This window comes from Octopus sinensis, linkage group LG21 (assembly GCF_006345805.1).
Source record: "Octopus sinensis linkage group LG21, ASM634580v1, whole genome shotgun sequence".
Taxonomy (NCBI): Eukaryota; Metazoa; Mollusca; class Cephalopoda; order Octopoda; family Octopodidae; genus Octopus; species Octopus sinensis.
Window position 1 is genome coordinate 5,993,611 of NC_043017.1, and position 23,237 is coordinate 6,016,847.

General features: G+C 38.8%; 1 protein-coding gene and 1 non-coding gene across 2 annotated transcripts in view; one reads left to right on the forward strand and one right to left on the reverse strand.

Annotated features, from left to right (window-relative positions):
• LOC115222753 (rhomboid-related protein 3-like) overlaps positions 1-23,237 on the forward strand; it is a 425,612-nt gene that overhangs the window by 45,246 nt on the left and 357,129 nt on the right. Inside the window, exons 2-3 of the mRNA XM_036511760.1 lie at positions 17,005-17,203; positions 17,290-17,344. Of these exons, the coding sequence (XP_036367653.1) occupies positions 17,005-17,203; positions 17,290-17,344 (254 nt within the window). The remainder of the gene's footprint in view (positions 1-17,004; positions 17,204-17,289; positions 17,345-23,237) is intronic.
• On the reverse strand, positions 22,868-22,949 carry Trnas-aga. The gene has a single exon. It is a non-coding gene; the product is annotated as a tRNA-Ser (tRNA).

Sequence of the window (23,237 nt, forward strand, 5' to 3'; positions counted from 1 at the left end):
CATCACTGTGCCAGTTGTTACAATAGTAGTAGTAGTAGTAGTAGTAGTAGTAGTTACTTCTGTTTGTTTATTTGTGATTATTCTAGTTACTGCTGCCGGCAGTGTTACATGTCTGACACCTATTGTTGCAGTTGTTTTTGTTGTTGTTGTTGTTGTTGTTGTTGTTATCTTTACAGCCATTATTGTAGTAGTCGGTGTTGTTGTTGTTGTTGTCGTTGTCGTTGTTGTTTTAGCTAGCTATGTCTTTTTTTATATTTTTTCCTCTTGTCGTTATTCTTGGCTGCAGCATTTATTATTGTCGTTGTTGTTGTTGAAGATTACGCTAGCAGTGGTCGTCATATCTTTGTTGTTGTTGTTGTTGTTGTTCCCATGCTGCCCACTCGCCCTCCCCAACTCCACCCCATCCCACCACCACACACTATTTACTATTATTGTCTTCCATTCTGCAAATTTTGCTATTATTTTTTTTTTTTTACTTGTTACCATAGAAACATATTCTACTGTATTTCACATAGATTTTGTACTATTTTTATTTCTATAAAACTTATATCTTAATGAATAAATCTGAATGTGATTTTTGCCGTTCCACTTTACAGTGGTAGTCACAATTATTCTGTTACTGAATGGTAAAGAATTGATCTCTCTGTGGTGATGGTCACGGTTAGTCTTTCACTGTTCTACACAGATGGTGACTGTAAGTATGTATATGTCATTGTATCTACTAGGCTATCGGATGTTATACATCGCTGATCACAATGCCCTTCCTTTCATTGCTGTAGTAGCTTTCGAATGATGCTAACCCACTGGATTGGTGAGCAGGCCGACACCTACCCTGAACGTTACACCGGTCCGTCGCATTCACAGCTGGGTGGATTGGGAGGAAAGGTGAAATAAAGAGTTTTGCTCAAGGACAGAACGTATGGCAGGGGCCTGGGAATCGAAATCACAATCTTGCGATCCTGATTGTGACACCTTAACCGCCTGGTCCCGTGCCTGTGTGTATGTATGTGTGTATGTATGTGTGTATGTGTGTGTTTATGTATGTGTGTGTATGTGTGTGTGTGTATATATATGACAGAAACAAGTAAAATGCCTCTTGTCTTTGAATACTATGGAAATATTTAAAAACAAAACTTTGCATTTAATTTTTCCCCAATTTGTTTTCCATACTTAGAGTTGAAAAAGTCTCAATGACTGAAACCGGCACTAAAATGTCTTTCATAATAAAATTATTTTAGCATTTTCTACCTTGTCTTATTTTCCTTATACATATCAACTCGTGTGTTCCTTTTTAGATCGCTAGCCTCTACACATTCTTCATTTTCTCTCCTTGTTTCGTTCTGTGTTCCTTTCTGTGGAAGAGCATAGGCTCGAAACGTTAAAGACTTTTTCACTTCCTATATATATAGGAGGTTAAGAGAAGTAATGGTGTCATTGAGACCCAAAGGTGTCAGGTAATGCTGAATAAGTGCTATAGATATACCATAGTTAAGTACCAGGTTTGGAATCTTACATATGTACCATTCTGCCTAAAAAATGGATCTACAAATACAATATCCCTACATATCTCACATCTATTTTCTTTCCTCCACCTCACTCTCTATTTGGTATCCTATCTAAATTAACTATTACTTAACCATCCTCTCACACCGTCTCCGATGGAGGGATATAATAAATATCCTGGAAACAGCTGTAAGACCTATCTATAAATGTTCTAAAATCTACACAGCTTTGATTTTTTTTATCTCATTACGAATACATACATACACACACACATATATATATATATAATGAGAGAGAGAGAGAGAGAGGCTGTCAGAATGAGCATATTTATTTCAGTTGATATCCATAGGATGACGGCCGTTTCGCTGTAATGTGGTTTGTAGCCGGGTCCCCTAAAAGGAGCGTATTTGTGATTACCACTGGATTACATAAATCTATATATTGTGCATTGCACTTACACACACACACACACACACATGTAATCTATTGATATTTAGTGGAAAATTCAGAGTGACTGGAAGGCCGAGAGTTTCGTGCGTTAGCAATTATCAAACTGAGAAGTGCCAACGCACGAAAGTTTCGGCCCTTGAGTCACTCTGTTGCTTCTATTAAAATATCAAATATATATATATATACACACACACACACACACATGTTTTGAGTTGTATTTTTCCTATTTGCATCACCAAACCTGTATGTATATATATACATACATACATACAAACATGTGGCAAGTAGAAAGTATAGACATTTCTCAGAAAAATTTAGTCAACTTTTCCCTCCTCTCTCTATCACTCTCTCTCTCTCTGATGCAATATTGAAACACCAAAGCATTTTACAGCCTTTCAACTCTCCAACTACTGGAAGTCTGTGGTTTGTATCATATGGTTCATATCACACAATTTACAGTGTACAATCTGCGCCATATTATATCATTTCTCACGAAAGTTCTGAGACAGTTTACTTCATTCTCCTGGAAAAAATGTTGCTGCACTTTCACCTTTCTTCTCTCATTTCGGAACTTCCACTGGAGACACAGATCTTATCTACAAGGAACTTACGGTGCTAAGAAGGAAGAAGCTGGTAACGAATCGCTTGACTTGCTAGAAACAACAGTAAATCTCCCTAAACGTTTTTAGAATAAACAAATATATTAGGTAACTCATATGTGATCATAATGTTAGATGATTTGGGGACACGTGTCTTAGGGGCTACGGTATTCGGCTTACGATGTGTAAGGTCGTGAGCTCGATTCCCAGCAGCGCACACGTTGTGTCCTTGAGTAGGACACTTTATTTCACATCGCCTCAGTGTACTTAGCTGGCCAAAATGAGAAGTACCTGCTTTTCAAAGGGCCAGTCTTGTTGCAATCTGTGTCACGCTGAATCCTTTTGAAAATTAGGTTAAGGGTACGCGTATCTGTCTGTGGAGTACTCAGCCACCTGCACGTTAATTTCACGTGTAGGCTGTTTCATTGATCGGATCAGCTGGAAAGCTCGTCGTCGAAACCGACGGAGTACCAGTTTAGACATAATGTTGTCAAGACAAGAACGTCGGTCTAACATTGACGGATGGTCACGGATAACTACAACTAACGAATGCGAGTCAGAATATGTAGGGTGGATCCGAAATAGGCGGAGGTTATGATATATCCAGAGCCTAAATGGTTCAGGAGACTGCGTAAATGTTATACGTCGATTGGATCATGTCTAACCTAGGGCTACACAGCAACATCAATAACAATAACAACATGAAGCCTGATACAATGATATGTATGTTTTACGAGTCAATTTTTCTGCTATAAACGATCAGTATGTTTCATTTTTAGCCTTTAGATCTAATTTTATTACAGGAATTTTACCATATCAAAACATTTATTTTGCTAAAAAAAATTCTTCCAAATATATATATACGCCAATATTTTCAATATGGCTTCTCTTGAATTATTCAAGTGTTACAAATTATGATTTTTTTTTCCTATTGCCGCTTATTTCACCTCCTTTTCAATCGGAGGTTCTAAACTATTTCTTACACACCAATCTACACACTTTATTCATCACATTTTTCTACACCATAAACTCTCCACAGAACTAATCAATATACTTCCTTTTTGTTATAGAGAATGTATATCCATCCAATTGGTATATCTTATACTCCATATTGTTTATCGAGTCTATTGTCGCTTATTCTATTATCCAACTTCACATGTTCTTCTTCAAAACTCCTCAGCTGTACATCAAAACATCTTTAATACCTAGAGATACATTTTTCCTATCCAGCTTAGATTTAAGCACTTGGTTCAACCTCATGTAATGTTCCTTTCTAGATATTTCTTTCGTTACACTTTTCTTTGTCCTGTATTATTTCAATCTATTGTACCCATGTATTTATAGTCTTCAGTTCCTACCTCTGTCATCGCTTCTTTATGTGCTAATTCAATCCCCGCTATTCGACACCGTTTCTTTTGTCTAATTTATCAATACCTCACACTTTTAAATTCCTGGTTCACCTAAACCTATGCACAGTGAACAAAGAATTTAGTCTTATCTTTGTCCTGTACAAACAGCTTGATTTTTACCAATACCACAAAGAGAGAAAAACGAAACGCAACATCATCTATTACCAACTAATACACACACATGTATGAATGTGTGTATATATGTACACACACACACTAACACATAGGTGAGCTACATGATAACAGGTATATGCCACACAAAGCAAAATATATGAAAGATATCATTGTAAACATAAGCGCATTCTTCAACACTGTCTATTTCTTAAACCACAAAATATATTATGCATCTTATACAGCATTCCAAATTTCTTAGAACATCAGTACTGCTTACCTATCACATCAAATCATTCTTTAGACCAAGACGGGGAAAAGCAAAGAAACTTACTACCTTTCATTTTATAGTCTATAGTTAACATATGTTTACTACTACTACTACTACTGCTGCTACTACTTTCACGGCTGCTTAAATTTGTATTTATTATTGCGTTTCTGTCTGCCTCTATTATTTCTTGACGGAATCCTTTAACCTTCACGGCAATATAATCTGCCCCTTTAAATGTTACTATATCCTTTTTTTTATAATTTCTATTAACTTTTTTGTACATACATCCCTCTTTGTTATTATTGTCGACTGTGACTTTCATCCTTTCGGGGGCGGGGGCGATGAAATAAGTACCAGTGGAACGCTGGGATCGATGTAATTCACTCATACCCCCCACCAAAATTGCTGCCCCTGTGGCAAAATTTGAAACCATTATTATTATTATTATTATTATTATTATTATTATTATCATTATTATTATTAAAGGCGGCGAGCTGCAGACTCGTTAGCACGCCGGACAAAATGCTTAGCGGTATTTCGTCCGTCTTTACGTTCTGAGTTCAAATTCCGCCGAGGTCAACTTTGCCTTTCATCCTTTCGGGGTCGATTAAATAAGTACTTCTTGAGTTCTGGGATCAATGTAATCGACTTACCCTCTACCCAGAAATTGCTGGCCTTGTGCTAAAACTTAAAATCCTTATTCTGCCAGACGACAAACGAATAGAATCGTTAGCACAACGTATTCTTTTTCGTATTCAATGACAACTTATAGAGGCAGTTTTCGGGGATTGTGATGGGTACGAGAATGGCCCCCTACTTTGCTAACTTAATTATGAGTTACCTAAAAATCACTTTTTATCGTAAGGTACTAGAAAATTACGGAAACCCATTCTCCCTTTACATAGAAAATAACTGGAAGAGATATCTAATAGGTGTTAGTTCGTTTACGTCTCTGTAACATAGTGATTCGGCAAAAGAGACGACAGTATAAGCAGAATACTTTGAAAAATAAGTACTTGAGCCGATTTGTTTGTTCAATTAAATCCTTCAAGACGTCTCACCCCCGCCTCACCACCACCACCACCACCACCACCAAGCACGAGTGCATTCCAATGTCTGAAGCAAAAACTGGAAAGACATGTCACCTAGGAGTGGATATGACACTGATAAAGAAATGTCATGCTAATAATGACGTGTCACATTTAAGGGAAATATGCCATATTTGCAGAAATACGTTGCATTATGAAGGGTATGTCATTAATATATCATTTTCATGGAGATATAGATCCGTCATAGTGAATGGGACAGATCATATTGATAGAGGTACGTCATAGTGTATAGGACATACCATATTGGTAGAGATATGTCATAAAGAATGAGATGTATTATATTGATAAAGACGCATCTTAGGGAATGAGGCACAAAATACTGACAGGGATGCATCGTAGTGAATGAGACGTCATACTTTTAGAGAAGCGTTGTAGGTAATGAGCCACAGTATATTGATAGACACGTCGTAGGGAATGAGATGCGTCATATCGATAAAGATACGTCATAAGGAATGAGACGCATTATATTAATAGCAATATGTTATAAGAAATGAGGCGCATCACATTGATATGAATAGATATGTCATACTGGAAGAAACAGGTCTCACGAATAGAGATATGTCCTACTGAAAAGGGCATGTCACAAGGAAATACGTGCATAATACCTAGATTCTCTCTAGACCCACGAAATATTGCTATGAATAATATCTTAAGAATTCCTGCTAGATTAAAAATCAAAATATCCTACCAATGTGTAAAGAAGACACGGCAGCAAATGAAAGTTTCCAACCACGTCTGCCGATTATTTCGATCCAAAATTTTAAGGAAACGATAATTTTATTCACAACTCATCAACTACTCATTACGTGATCTTCATATATAATTGGTAATTAGAACAATTATTGCTGTATAGTGAATTGTATTAAAATGTTAATTTACTGGAGTTTTAGTAACTGATTAAGCTGACATTAAACTTGTTCCAGTGCTTTATGTATACATATGCATGTCTGTGTGCATATACATATATATATGCGTGCATGTATATATATATATATGCGTATGTGTTTGTGTATGCATTCATGCACATGTGTGTGTATAAATACACACACACACACACACACACACACACACACATATATATATATATATACATGAATGCATATGTCTGTCTATGCATGTATGTTTATATGCATGTTTGAATGTGTACGTATATATGCATGTGTGCATTTATATATGTATATATTTATATATATATATATGTGTGTTTATGTATATATGTATGGCCATTCATGTATACGTGAAGGCATGTAACTCGGTGGTTAGAGCGTCGAGCTCACAATCATGAAGTAATGAGTTCGATTGTGTCTCGTGTTCTTGAGCAAGACACTTTATTCCACGTTGCTACCTTGGATAACATTGATTGCGTGAAGAGTGGAGGCTGGTATGCATGGGCGACTGTTGGCCTTCCATAAACAACCTTGGTTGGATTGTGCCTCGGAGGGGATCTTTCTAGGTGCAATTCCATGGTCATTCATGATAGAAGGAAGTATTTACGCTGTATGTATGTATGTACGTACGTATGTGTGTATGTGTGTGTATGTATGTGTGTGTGTGTGTGTGTATGTATGTATGTATGTATGTATGTATGTATGTATGTATGTATGTACGTATGTATGTATGTGTGTGTACATATTCCTATATGCACAACGTTATGTGCGCGCGTGTCGGCCTGTATCGTAATATATAAAATCAGATGAGCTCGTTTGTTTTGCGTTGTTGGCTGTGCACATGCTGTATCCTGAAACCAAGATAAATATATAACAGCAAAGAGGTGTAAAGGAATCTAATGGTTGAAGTTTGAGTCAGGGAGGTGATTTAATTAATCAAAGAAAGGAGTGAAAGCAGAAGAGAGGAAGGAGATGCGAGAGGAAGGAGGTGCGCGAGATGTGATTGACGAGAGAAAATGGCGGCGGTGTATTGAGCGTTAGTTACGCTGCAACACACGACAAACTGGAATAAATAGAACGCCATGTCACGTGACAGACAGACAATAGAAGAGAATAAAAGACAAAAAAAAAAGCGCTGTTTTTATTTGGTTCTCACTTATGTTTTTATGGTAAGTCAGTGTTGTAATTTTAAAATTTCATGTTAGTTTTACATTAAGAAAATATGTTTACATTGCGACTATGTGTTTAATAAAAATGTATTTTCATTATCTTTTAACATTCCGTTGTATGCAGATTTACAAAGCCAATGTGAAAAAAAAAAAAAAAAACCATTAAAAGTCGAGAAGCTACATTAAAATTTTCAGAAATTTATTGGAAAAAAAAGAAAGAAAACTAATAAAAAAAATAGTTCGATGTATTTGTTGACAACATCGCTTAGCGCCCGTCCCCACCGCCACAAACTTAGTATGCATGCAAATATATAAGCGTCCATGATATATATATATATATATATATGTACATATGTAAACCGTACACATATATGTAGAGTAAGACAGACATTTATGCGTATATGTGTATGTGTATATATACGTATATGTGTGTGTGTGTATATATATATATATATATATATATATATGTATAAAAATATGTATTTTTTTTCCTCTGTCTTCCCTTCTCTGGATCTTTGCTTTTCCTATGTTTCTGACGAAGAACTCCGCTCGAAACGTTAAACCCTCCGTCTTTCCTTCTTTCCTGAGCGTCCAATAATACTATATTTGTTCCACGTCCTCGCGTTGTGTTTTTTGTGTTTGGATTAACTATATATATATATATATATATATATATATAGGCGTAAGAGTGGCTGCGTAGTAAGAAACTTGCTTCCCAACCGCATGGGTCCGAGTTCAATCCCGCTGCGTGACACCTTGGGCAGGTGTCTTCTACTCGAGCCTCGGACCCACCAAAGCCTTCCCTAAACCCGAGCTCTTCAAAATGGAGGTGATGAGGATTCTTTGGTGGTGTACTGCTGGACTCGTCCACTATAACTTCTTAAAACCCGGAAAAACCATTTCTGCAGAAACATATTGCTATCAATAATAAATCTTTGCAAATACCATAAGGGCACAAAAAGGTGTGCCTAAAGCCAGCAGGAGACGATGATCTCCTGGGGCTAAAAGCTACAGTAACACCCACCCTTAGTGGTTAGCCATATTGAGATGGCTAGTATACTTTACATATTGCTATGAAATTGCCAAAATAAACAACAAACTTCTACTCCTCTGTCCCACACTGGTCAACAGAAGAAGACCAATCATCCTTTATGACAATGCACGACCACTCGTTTCCCTAATGACGTGCCAGAAGTTGAGGGAGCTTAGCAACGAAGTTCTTCCCCACCCAGCTTCTTCCCCAGACCTTTCTCCTACCGACTACCACTTTTTCAAGCACCTTGAGGATTTCCTGCGAGAGAAGGAGTTCAAAAATCAAACTTATTCTTGAAGTGCGTTCAAGGAGTTCCTCAGCCCCAGAACTCCAGATTGTTATGTTACCGGAATAAACAAACTTGTAACTCTTTAGCAAAAATGTATCGATTATAATGGTACTTACTTTGATGGTTAAAATTTCCGCATTTAAAAAAATATATTGTGATGAATTTCATATTTCAAAACGTTTCTGTCGCATAGTGTTGATCTACTTGGTGTATCTATGAGGTCATACGATGGTGCTGATGTCTGTGGGTTTATTTATCTTAGACACATTGAGATACAGATACCTAGATCATGACTTTGGCCTATAGGAATTTCCCATGTGTGTGATGGCTACACCTTTGATAGATTTAAGAAGGAACTAATTTCAACGTTTAATCAATTAGAATTTAAAATTACAGTAACTACTAATCTCTGTTTAGTTGATTATTTAGATATGTCCCTAGATTTAATCTCCTCCCCGAGTAAACCTTTCCATAAGCCTAATGAAAAACTCGCATATATATACATAAACAGTCATGTCACCTTCCTGTAGTATTTAAATATTTGATAGCTAATATCAGCAACAGACTGTCTAATCTCTCTTCTTCTAAAGACATTTTCGACAAAGCTGCCTCTTATTATAACAAGGCCCTAACCAATAGTGGCTTCAAAGATAAATTAATATATAATCCTTCTATTAATTAAAATATTAATGCTAGATCTATTTGCATCAAAGATAAAGAAGCACCTAACCACTTCAATATTGATCAGGATAATAAGAAACCAAAAAATAGGCCAAGGTAAATTATTTGGTTCGCACCTCCCTAACATTGGCAAAAGATTCCTGTAACTCCTAGACAAACACTTTCCAGTCCCTCACAGATACAGGTAAAAATTTTCAATAGGCGTTCTGTGAAATTAGCATATAACTGCTGCCCCAATATGAAGAGTATCATTACACGAGGTCAACACCAAGAACCTGGATCCAGCTGCGACTGTTGCGACCCAGGATCTTGTCCACTTGACCAACAATGTAAGATTAAATCCATCATATATGAGGCAGAAGTTACTGCAACCCTAAATAATAATACAGCTGATAAGAAGACCTATATTGGATTATGTGAAGGAGAATTTAAATATCGCAATGCCGGTCACATAGCCTCCTCCCGACATAGGGACAAAAGTACCCATGGGATTGCATCTAGAAAGTTCCCCTCCGTGGCACAAGCCCGGACAAGGTTATGGAAGACCAGCAGTCACCCGTGCATACCAGCCTCCCTTTCCCATGTCACCGATGTTACTCCGAATTAAGTATAAAGGCCATGTAAAAAAATAGTTTGATTGTTCCTTTTCGAGCCATGCCTGGCTCATAAGGGCCGGTTTCCCGGTTTCCTTGGCGTATAGGTTCCCTACCTAGACGGAACACCGGTCCGTCGCAGGTGAGCAGCAAGATGCTGGAGGAAAGAGTGAGAGAAATTTGTCGCGAAAGATTCAGAAGTTCGCCATTACCTTCTGCCGGAGCCGCGTGGAGCTTAGGTGCTTCGTTCATAAACACACACATCGCCCGATCTGAGATTCGATCCCTCGACCGCGAGTCCACTGCTCTAACCACTAGGCCTTGTGCCTCCACAAAGAAATATAGAAAAGATAATAAAAAATCTTAGGCTCAATTTAAGTCGTGTTTTCAGTGTAACATGTTTGAAAGTACACTATACCTGATATATATGTGTGTGTGTGTGTGTACACAGAACCCCGTCAGTCATGAATGACCATGGGATTGCACCGAGAAAGTTCCCCTCCGTGGCACAAGTCCGGGCAGTGTTATTTATGGAAGACCAGCAGCAAACCATCATATCCATCTTTCCTTCACACCTCTGATGTAATTCAACAGAAAAGCAAAGGGGCCGATACAGCTTGGCACCAGTGACGTCGCAACTCATTTCTACAGCTCAGGGAACTGGAGCAACGTGAAATAAAGTGTCTTGCTCAAGAACACAACACAAAGCCCAGTCTGGGAATCGAACTCACTATTTTGTGATTGTAACCTCTGAGCCATGCGTCATCACAAAGAAAAGCATTCATACTTATATGTATGTATGTATGTTTGTATGAGTGCGTATACTCGCGCACATGCACATTTACAACTGACTGTTTAACCGTCACATCACGTCACACTTTTAAGGTTATTCTTTGTATCGAAGAGCAGAAGATATCTACGAAATACTTGTTGTATAAAGAAGACAGAGAAGCCTTTAAATAGCGAAGCTACAATCAGAGAATGCCAATTATGTGACATTGCTGCGGAAGCTATTACGCATGCGATCGGTAAATGGCTCGAAATACCAAGGGTTTATCTTCCTTCACGGAATGACGTTGTTGCTAAAATTACATCCAATGTCATTAGTAAGAATGGCAAATATAAGGAAATGTTTTGAAATTGGCGTGGCTGTGTAGTAAGAAGCTTGCTTTCCAACCACATGGTTCCGGGTTCAATCCCACTACGTGCAGCAAATTGAAGAATTGTAGCTTCGGATTGACCATGAACACGGGAGGAATATTAAAAACAGAAACTGTAGCAAAGCAAAGCACGACGGATAGGCTTAGCTGTGTGATAAGAACCTTGCTTCCCATCCACATGGTTCCGGGTTCAGTCCCACTTCGTGGCACCTTGGGCAACTGTCTTTTTTAGCCTCGGACCAACCAAAGCTTTGTGACTGGATTTGGTAAACAGAAACTAAAAGAAGCCCATCATGCACACATACATGCTCGTATTTGTGTGTGTGCTTGTGTTTGTGTTTGTTCCCGACCGTTGCTTGACAATTGGTGTTGGTATTGTTATGTCCCCCATGCATTAGCGGTTCGGCAAAAGAGACCGATGGAGTAAGTATCTGGCTTAATAAAATAAAAGTCTTGGGTCGATTCGTTTGACTAAAATTCTACAATATGTTGCCCCAGCATGACCAAAAGAATATGTAGCGTTGTGGTGGACGTTCTATTCAAAATCATTATGAAAAGCAATATTTATGATGAACTGTTTCGAAACCTACTGCTTCTCTAACATGTGTACCTGTAATTCCTTGAGGGTTTGCCAAATTGTTTAAGCAATAGTCTTCCATCAGCTGGATCTTTTCAGCACCCTCTCGTGGTCTGGTGGTTCGGGGGTTGCAGTCACGATTGAGCAAAAACACCACATTTCATGTTGCACCAGTCCACTCAGCTGTAAATGGTACCCCTGTGATGGACTAAACATCCGCTCAGGGGTGGAATGTTGGCTTGCTCGCCAGCGGGATGGCATCAGTCCAAAGCTAAAACAATGTTATACAAAGCACGATGTCAGTGCTACACAACAACAACCGATATTCAGGTCAATATCGTTATATATATAATGTATGTGTGTGTGTGTATATATGTGTGTGTGTGTATATAGTTTGTTTTTATGTTTTCGTTTCTCGTTGTGTTCTACGTTTATTTGTGGTGTCCTGTACTCATATATATATACATATATATGCATGTATATATACATATAGATGTAGGTATGTACATATATGTATGTATGTATGCATATAGTTTATTGTTAAATTGTTATATATATATAAATATATGTATGTGTGTATGTGTGTGCGTATGTATGTGTGTGTGTGTATATGTGTATGTGTGTGTATATATGTGTGTGTATATATGTGTGTGTGCGTGTGTGTATGTATGTGTGTATATATGTGTGTGTGCGTGTGTGTATGTATATGTGTATATATATATGTGTGCGTGTGTGTATGTATATGTGTATATATATGTGTGTGTGTGTGTGTGTATATGTTTTAAGCGTGGAGATCGAAGTAAACAAAGTTTTATCTTGGCTACCGAATAATTGTCACATATTATTTTACAGATAATATATATATATATATATATATATATATATATATAATCTTGTTTCAATCATTAGTTTGCGGCCATGATGGAGTACGACCTTGAATTTTAGTCGATTGAATCAACCCCTGTACATATATTTTAATGCGTGATACTTCGATTTTTTTTGACTAGCCGCTAAGTTGTCAAGAGGTAGAGGGGGGACAATCAGAGACACAAGGATACACAGATATATTACAGCAGGCCTGGGCTTCTTTCCAGTTTCCGTCCCTTAAATTAACTCAAGGCTTTGGTTGACCCGCGGCTATAGTAGAAGATACTTGCTCGATGTGCATCTCAGTGGAACTGAACCCGAGACCATGTGGTTGGGAAATAATGAATCGAGCAAACGTGAAAAACCAGGTTAAAAGCTATTTGAATGTTTCTCTCTACTGAAACTGTTTTTTTTTTTCTGTTATAAAAGCTAGAAACATCTTTCCCCTTTACTGTTTAATGTTACTCAGAACGGATACCAGAAAATATTTGTCATCGAATAGGATTTTACAATTACAATCATGTCTGTCAATGACACCACCACCACCGCAACCACTAATACCAATGCCAAACCTACCCCGACGTCAGTGAAGTGTCCAACACAGCGCAAGTGTTCTTCTCACTTCACTTGCGTTTTCCATTTAAATCAAAATCTACTCCGTTGCTCTCAAATGGACCGTAAAAATAATTTTTCTATCGGATACACGAAGAGATTAATGAATCGCTGGGACGAATCTTCTACACACTTAAACCACAAACCAAACACTTTCGACAACAAGCATGGTTCTTCGCTCGAAAATGTTTGTCACAGATAGCAATTGTTATTACAACTCCTGTGATGGCAGTCGATTTTCTGGAGACTTTCCAAATCAGCCAAAGGCTGCTGTAATAGAGGAGAGCGATAAAAATGTAAACTGATGCCGCCATTATTATCATCATCGTTGTCGACGTCGCCACCACCCCCTCGTCGCCACCATCATCGTCGTCACCATCATCGTCGTCACCATCATCGTCGTCACCATCTCTGAACTCCTAATATATCTCCGCGTGAATCTATTCCGACAGAGATGAGTTAAGAATATACACAGCTTAAAAACAATTTAAAATCAGTTTGAAAATAATTTTTTTTCCAATATCTGTTAGACGATCTTGCATAACAGGCCATTTTTGACAAGACGAGAGGAGGCGGGGGGAGAAAAAGACCTGTGATTTTCATGTTGAAAGTTATTTATGATATTGCTGGAAACTACGGTGAAATATGTGCCAACACTTTGGAGGACACCTTGAAGAAACCTGCTGTGCACGTCGTAATGAAATTGTTCAACATAAATAAACCGAAAGAAGGCAAAAACTGCAAGAAAACATTCGTAACATTTATCGCAAATATCTAGATTTAAACGGCGTCAGGAAATTTTAAAATGAGTGAAATCTGCGCAGATTTTACGTATTAAACTCTTGAGATGAACTCAAGACGCTGAGCGAAGAGCATCGTCATCATAAGAAATTTCAGCGAACCAGCTTTAACCACAATTTTTTTTTTTTCATATCTGCAAGATGTGTATGTAAATGAAGAAAAGCATCTTTGTAAATACGAGCTGCTTCTCGGGGAGATCTGAAATCCTTTTGGTCTAAGATCGAGAATGAAAGGAAAGATTTTAATTAGAATGCATCATGGTTAGATCCAGTGAAGGAAAGATATTATACAGGCATCAACAGTACAACAACTTCTATTATGGAGAAAGTACCATGAAGTGACCTAGTGGTTGGATGCTGGTTCCAAAGACTTGACTGATTAACCGTTTTACCGGACCATTACCACCGCTATCATGACGACCAATGTTATTTCTTCTTTAAGTTTGAATGCTGAGTCGACGCAAAGGAGTTTACAACTAGATGAAAGCTCCAAGTGGTTTAACAACACAAGTTTCCAATGTCCAAGAGGCTAGAAAAATGTCAGCAGAAGGGCATCCAGGAGTCATGACCTGAATGCAGTTCGGCCCCCTTTGAATATAATAAGTTAAGGGCTGAAACACTCGCCTGAGTGGGTTTCTTCTCTGAAGAACTTCTGCTGTCCGGCTCTCCTTGGAGAGTTTCTTACCGCCATCAACAGACCTCACATCTACTAATTATACATCATCTATGCGTCTAAAGTACCATGAACAGTTCTACTTTCTCTTGGTTCGATATGGATTGATGTTTACGTTCGAGTCTACCGCTGGCGCTCTCGATTCTCTTAACTATACAGTAATCCCTCGACTATCGCGGGCGTTACGTTTCAAAACCCCATGGCGATAGGTGAAAATCCGCCAAGTAGAAACAGCACTGTATTATATATAAATATTTAAAAATTATTTTATGATTTGTATATATTTATTTTATTATAAATGCGAAACAACACCACGGAGGAATCGACGTAAGCTTAAATAATAAACCGTGATAAGTGAACCGTGATATGGCATGGAATTACTGTATTAGTCAAAGTTTAAGGTAACTTTAAGCTAAATAAATAGAGGTCCTTTCAAAATGTTGGTGTCCTCACCAACGAATGCAGCGTAACAGATTTCTGTAAACACACAGAACGCACAACACAATCCGTAACCACACTGAACCATACTAGCGGTCTTGAGAATTTCAAGTTCTTCCTCGTAATTTATCCGGATCAAAAAAGATGGCGAACCATCAGTTGCTGGAATTCGATGGTTAGCTTAACAAATTAGCTTGCCACAGCCTGGGCAATTCTTGTAGCCAAGAATAAAACAAGTAACGTGGCCGAAACTATAATCCAATCGCTTACAACAGCTGACTCAACTAATTCTCTTAAGATCAGTGCGTGTACAGCTTTATAGTAGCTATGAACAGACAGGGTTAGAGAATGGAGTGTTAACAGACAACTTATGATATACAAAGCTTGGCATCTTCTGGGCTTTATGCTCTTGCTTGACTTGTTTGGAGTCATTCCAAGTTAGTGGTCCCAGAGGCGTCGGCATGTGTTGAGCCAACCAGGTCTACCAGTGATCGCCATTGCTGGAAGTCCAGTGCCAGTCCTTCTGCATCCTCCAAGGTGACGTCGATCCTCTGGAGACCTTCCGTAATCACGTACAGTCATCGGGTGCGGGGCGTGCCACGCGGCTCTCCCATCTTGCAATCTTGCAGCTTCTACGTCGAATGAGAGTAAAGCTTTGATAGAATGGTCTAGCAGGAGGCGGAGGACATGTATTCGTATTTGAGACTGTAGTTTTATCTACCAGAGCGACTCCCAAATGCTAGATAAAACTATGTGAAATAAGAAAAAATCGCAGAAAACGTGTGACAATATGACTTAGTAACAGAAAAGTATTTGATTCTATTCCCTCGTTCATGGTTGCTGAAATTACTGCATCTAACAAGAATACTTGCTGCCTTAGTTGTTGTCACTAAAATGCTCAGAGGCACTTGGTTTACAACCTTCACTCTTGTAACTCAAATCAGAATGATTACCTGCAATGTTATAAATATTTCAAAGGGAATATTCCAGGAAGACAATCTGTCTGTGCTTGTATTTATTTTGCCACTAAATCTACTGTCATTTCTTTTACAAAACTCCACTGGATGTGTGTCAGGGCCCACAGCAGAATAATACGCCAAACGTCAATGTAACCTACAATTTCTTTTAGAACGATTTAAAGATCTATATTAGAAATATTTTCAATGCTGAGAAGCATCTGGCTTTGGTAACATTTTAAACTGACACAAGGATGGAATTTGGCCAAAAGAAATTATTATATTTGACAGTTGAATGCGGAATAATTGTTTCCCAAATCAAAAATCTCTACATCAATAGTTTTTCTACCCCCTTTGCTCCACTCAATGATGCTAATACGTAAAGTTATTGGCAAAATTACACCCTAGAAAGGTGTTGTGGACAAAGAAAGAGTAATCAAAGACTGCTATGCTCTATATTGCTTTTTATACCATTCATGCGTTTGGGAAATATTTTCGGGTCGTCTACCAAGAAGCGGTGCGTGTATGTGTGTGTAGGCATGTGACCTCTTGGTTGGGGTGCTGGGTTAACGATTATTTGTTCGTAGCTTCGATCCTCGAATTAGGCGGCACATTATATCTTTGCGCAAAGCTTTTCTTTATTCCATTACTCCGGTATAATCAGCTAAAAAGGAATTCCTCCTTCCATGTATGCATCAATTCTTCCCGTGACCTTCAGGATGGTGATGATATTGACAGGAAATGTATCTTATCTTGGACTCGTGAATGCTGCTTTACATCACATTTTAAAGGTTATGGTTTTTTAATCGTAAAACAGGAGATAACTACAAACTACCTGTTGAACAAACACGCAATCTGCAAGATCCGACCAAAAATGTCAATTATGTCACGCTTCTGTGGAAGATACCCACAGCGGCCATCCCTAAAATATCACTAGGGTTTTACTTTCCAATGAGAACTGATATTGTTGCTATAACAGGACATAATGCTATCTATTTTGAAGGGATCCAATCTCGGTAAAACTCATGGAGTCAACACACATGGAGGATGTTCCTCTAGCTATTTATTTTGTTCTTTTTTTCTATGTTTTGTTTTGTGGCAGAAAAGAATCGCGAGACAAATTCTTCAAGCCAAGTCAACCGGCAGGAGACTTCAGGGTAGACCATGAACAAGATGGTAGGGATAATGTCTATAGTCCCAGGTTGATTACGCTTGAGAATCCAACCGGAAAGTGTAATAAAGGTCGTTTCTGATACGACCCCATGAAAGAGGCACCTGAAGACTCCAGCCCCACGACCCGCCCAGGAAAATTCGGTGGAAGATATGGATGGATTGTTTTGCTTTACTTCGCGACCAACAAATCATAGATATCACACAAAACAATTTTTGCTTTAAAAGCGGAACACATTCAGACTTTGTGAAACATACCTGAAATAAATTAAAGCTAATTGTTTTAATTAATTGCTCATTTTTCTCCAGTTCAAGTCAAGCAAAAATTATGGAAGCACTTAATGTTGAAGAAAATGTATGGAATCGCTCGATGCTCGAGAGAAAGAAAATATAAAAATGATTCCATGCTGGTTGGTAGGGAGGGAGATTATCTGTGTCTTGAGTTTTCATGACGGACTGAATTCTTTGAGGCATTGATTTTACCAATGAAAACACAATATTCTCTATGAAGCTGGTTCCAACTTTCTGAAAATCGGTTGATAGATCTGCTCTGCAGGGAGGAAGCTTTGTCATAGATCATTTAAAAACAAAAACACACACCAAAAAAAAAAAAAAAAAAATCGAAAGCAATTCCACCATAAATTTCCAATCGAACTGACATCCAGATTGTTTGTTATCAGTAAGTTGATATGAGTTTCCTGGAGTTAATGTTACAATACTCTTTTTTCCCTGAGGGCAAGATGCGTCGTCAACCTGAAAAATAACTTCCTCGCCATCAATCCTATTTTCCATCGAGGGAATAAAAAGAAAATCTCCGAAATGTCTTTGAGTTCCCTGTTGGGATGAAGATTGTCACATCGCTTGATTCTTGACATGCAACTTCTTATTACGAACGAGCGGGAAAATTTGTTTCTCTCTGGGCGCTCATTTTTTCTCTCTTTTTTCCTTTTTTGTTCATATATGTTTCAGTCATGAGACTGCGGCCATGCTGGAGCACCACCTTGAAGGATTTTTACTCGGATGAATCAACCTTAGGATTCACTTTCTTCTTTTCTTATATTTTAAGCCGGGTCCTTATTCTATTGGTTTCTTTTGCTGAACCGCTAAGCTACGGGGGCGAAAACACACAAACACCTGTATTGTATTCTGTATACACCTTGTTTGTACTTCTGTCGCACACCCGAACGCACAGACACTGACTAGTTTGTAGGAAATACGACCGTATGTAAGGAAGGGTGGCAGAAATGTCTCCTTTTTAACGCCGCACAGTCGCCCCTAACAAAATAAGAAACCAACATAAATGGCATAAGAGAATATGTGCCAAATGAATAACGAGGACGACAACCTTTCTACTGTTTAAGAGAGAAGAATTTTAGTCGAAGGAACCGATCCCAGTACTTTACACCGGTTGTCAAACGATGGTGGGAGGACTCACACACACACACACACACATGTACCAAATTCTCTTCCATGTACCAAATTCTCTTCGAAGGCAGTGGTTGATCCGGTTAGCTACAGTAAAAGACACTTGCCCCAGTGGCCGAGCAGTAGAATCGAATTCGAAACTACATGGTTGGTAAATCGAGCTTTTAACCACGCGGCCAACAGACTACGGCCATGCCTTGAAGAATTTTAGTCGAAGGATCCGATCCCAGTACTTTACACCGGTTGTCAAACGATGGTGGGAGGACTACACACACACACACACACACACACACACACACACACACTCATGCATATACATGGTAAACTTCTTTCAGCTTCCGTCTACCAAATCTATTCACAAGGATTTGGCCGATCCGAGGCTGCGGTGGAAGACAGACACTTGCTCAAAGTGACTCACAGTAGGAACGAACACGGAACTATGTGATTGAGAAGCAAGCTTCTTACCACACAACCACGCCTGCGCCTACTCTTTACTCTTTTACTTGTTTCAGTCATTTGACTGCGGCCATGCTGGAGCACCGCCTTTAATCGAGCAACTCGACCCCGGGACTTATTCTTTTTGTAAGCCCAGTACTTATTCTATCGGTCTCTTTTGCCGAACCGCTAATTGACGGGGGCGTAAACACACCAGCATCGGTTGTCAAGCAATGCTAGGGGAACAAACATAGACGCACAAACACACACACGTACATAAATATATATACATATATACGACAGGCTTCTTTCAGTTTCCGTCTACCAAATCCACTCACAAGGCATTGGTCGGCCCGGGGCTATAGCAGAAGACACTTGCCCAAGATACCACGCAGTGGGAGTGAACCCGGAACCATGTGGTTGGTTAGCAAGCTACTTACCACACAGCCACTCCTTTTATTATTATTATCATTTTTAATGAGAACGGCACCAATCAAAAGTTCTAGACTTATCTTCTCGGCCAATGCAGATCCACGTTTCGTCACTAAATATCACTTTCAGTCATTCACTCCTCACACTTTTTTTTTCTTTTTGCCCATTACAATCCTTAATTTTTGTGTTTCAATGGCGTCATCTCTACGTAAATCCTATTTCATTCACCCGATTTTATTTTTACAGTTTTATCCCAAACATTGACTCCGATTTCCACCAATTTCTTTTTAATTTCGTTGCATATTTTCTTCTTCTTGAGCGTATGTAGACACAGCTGCCGGGAAGCAGCTAACATTTTCCTTTTGGTCAAAGTCCGTATTGGATTTCCTTTTGAGAGAACCTTTCTGATCCTTCTCTTTGTCTCATTTAACAATTCTCCGTGCTTCTTTTCATTTAGACACGTTCAATAACTCCTTGAAATCAGCAAGCTCTCTCTTTTAAGCGCAGACTAATTTGCAAGTTTCGACTTAAATTGGCATTTGTTTTAAAAATGCAAATTACAAAATGATTCCATAACATTTTTTCCGTATTTTTTCTCAACAATGATTGATCTTCATTTTTCCTCAATTCGATCTGAAGTAAAATATTAATAAAATCAAAATAATTTACTTAAACTTGTCGAGGGTTTGTTTCACGAAATCTGCATTCAGCTATTAAACGAAAACTGTTTTTTGTTACGTCTATGCATTTTTACTTGTTTCTATCGTTAAACTGCGGCCATACTGGAGCCCCATCTTGATGGATTTTCATCCAACAAATCGACTTCAAGGTCACGTGGTCGTAATAATAATAAAAAGGCAACGCCTGCGAGGCAGGGTTGGCAAACGCAAACTCAGACACACATAGATATACATACAACAGGATTCCATAAAGTTTCCATGAACCAAATTATCTTCCAAGGCAGTGGTTGATCCGGTTAGCTACAGTAAAAGACACTTGCTCCACCAGTGGCCGAGCAGTAGAATCGAATTCGAAACTACATGGTTGGTAAAGAGAGCTTTTAACCACGCGGCCAACAGACTACGGCCATGCTGGGGCACCGCCTTGAAGAATTTTAGTCGAAGGAGCCGATCCCAGTACTTTTAAAGCCTGGTACTCATTCTATCAGTATCTTTTGCAGAACCGTTAAGGCTACGGAGACGTAAACACATCGACACCATTTGTCAAGCGATGATAGGAACCCCCCACATACATATCTACTACGGGCTTCTTTCAGTTTCCATCTACCAAATCCCCTCACAAGGCTTTAGTCGTCCCGGAACTACAGTAGACGACACTTGCTCGAGTTTCCACGCAGTGGGACTGAACCCGGAACCATTGTGGATGAGAAGCAAACTTCTTACCACACAGCCACATCTGCGCCTTTAAATTAACATTTATATTGTTATTTAATTATTAGCGGTACTTGACTATGTTAGTAAATGTCTACGTGACAATCTGGAAAAGTGAAGGTCATCACATAAAGTGACTCGCTATTCCAAAATCAACTGAGAAAGAGAATATTTACCAATCATTTATTAATGACTTGTAGGGACACGGTATGTCGTTATTCAACCATGATATAGTACAAAGTATACTAAACATTTTTATAAGTCAACAACCGTGTTCTACTGTCTTAGCAGTGCTACTACGTCACTTGTTACGTTTATCCCTACAGATTTAAGATAACCTTAACAAATGATGTAATAGCACTGCTAACACAGTAGAACACGGTTATTGACTTATAAAAACGTTTAGTATACTTTGGACTGTATTATGGTTGCATAACGAAATGCCCCTTAAGTCATTAATATTTACGTACCACCTTCCAGGAATGTGCTTAATGTGTGAAATTGATATATCCATTAACGTTACACCGCTATATTAAGTGGCGATTTAAGTAAGGAGTTCGTGGATGATTAATGGGTTGAATGGCTGCTGACGAAGGAGCAAAAACTCCTGAAATATGGCGCATACACTCATTACCCATTTTTCATCTTCGATTTCGTTGTTGTTTACATCAGGCGTCTCGGATACGAACCGTCGTAACAAAATCAATGCAGACTATAATTTCTATAGAAAATTTGTAAAGATAACCTTTACAAGTTACCGATCACAGTTTTGAAGCTTACACGTTATAAATTTACATTTATTCCGATAATTATTGGTGCAATTGTTTATGCTAGTATATGTCTGTGACAATGCAGAAAAGCCATGGTTTCTGCATAAAGCGACCAGTTAACCCGCATTTCTTTCGTTTTTTTTTGGTTTTTTTTTTTGCAAATACGATCTGTAAATCGGAATGGTGTGAAAAATATGTTAGAGTTTTCTAAAGTTCAAAATGTAACATTTTCACTGTTGCAGTCACTTAAAAATCCGAATGTTAGAACTTTGCTTCTTTGTTGGAAAACCAATTCCTTCCTTATAGCAAGTATTTAAGTAACTGAAAAACTAAGACAACAGACACACAGACAGACAGACACAGGGAAAAAATATGTAGTATAGCCGTTTGAAGTGAAGGCGCATTTCGCAATGGCGAATTTCTCAATGGTTAGAGCGTCGAGCTTACGATCGTAAGGTTGTGAGTTCGATTCCCAGACCGGGTTGCATGTTGTGTTCTTGAGCAAGACACTTTATTTCACGTTGCTCCAGTTCACTCAGCTGTAGAAATGAGTTGCAACATCGCTGGTCCCTAGCTGTATCGGCCCCTTTGCCTTTCCCTTGGATAACATCAGTGGTGTTGAGAGGGGAGGCTGGTATGCATGGGCGACTGTTGGCCTTCCATAAACAACCTTGCCCGGACTTGTACTTCGGAGGATAACTTTCTAGGTGCAATCATATGGTCATTAATGACCGAAGAAGGGTTCTCTTTTGCAGAACCGCTAAGTTACGGGGACGTAAACACACCAGCATCGGTTGCCAAGCGATGTTAGGAGGACAAACACAGACACACAAACGTATACAAACACAGACACACACACACAGATATATACATACATATATACGATGGGCTTCTTTCAGTTTCCGTCTACCAAATCCACCCACAAGGCTTTGGTCGGCCCGAGGCTATAGTAGAAGACACTTGCCCAAGATGCCACGCAGTAGGACTGAACCCGGAATCATGTGGTTAGTAAGAAAGCTACTTACCGCACAGCCACTCTTACGCCTAAAAACCTACACGTCGCCGACAGGATTCGAACCTATGCGGGGAGACCCTAATGGATTTCTAGTCCATCGCCTTAACCACTCGGCCTCGACGACTTCACTGTTAATATTTTTGCATATATTACTAAAAGGTTCCAGCCTGGCTATCCATGCCAGCCTATAATTGAATACATTCCGCCATGTGACCATGAATTCTTTTCGGCTGTATGCTAGAGATCACACTGCGAAACATCCTGTTATTTAAAAAGTGGCGTGAAGGTTGAGGAATATTTTATTGACTATTATTAACAAATCAAGTGAAACGATGCAAGGTAAACGAATTGTATCGGAGCCGATTTTGTATAAGCGTCTTGTGGCCGGAATGAGAGAAACAGGCGCAGCTGT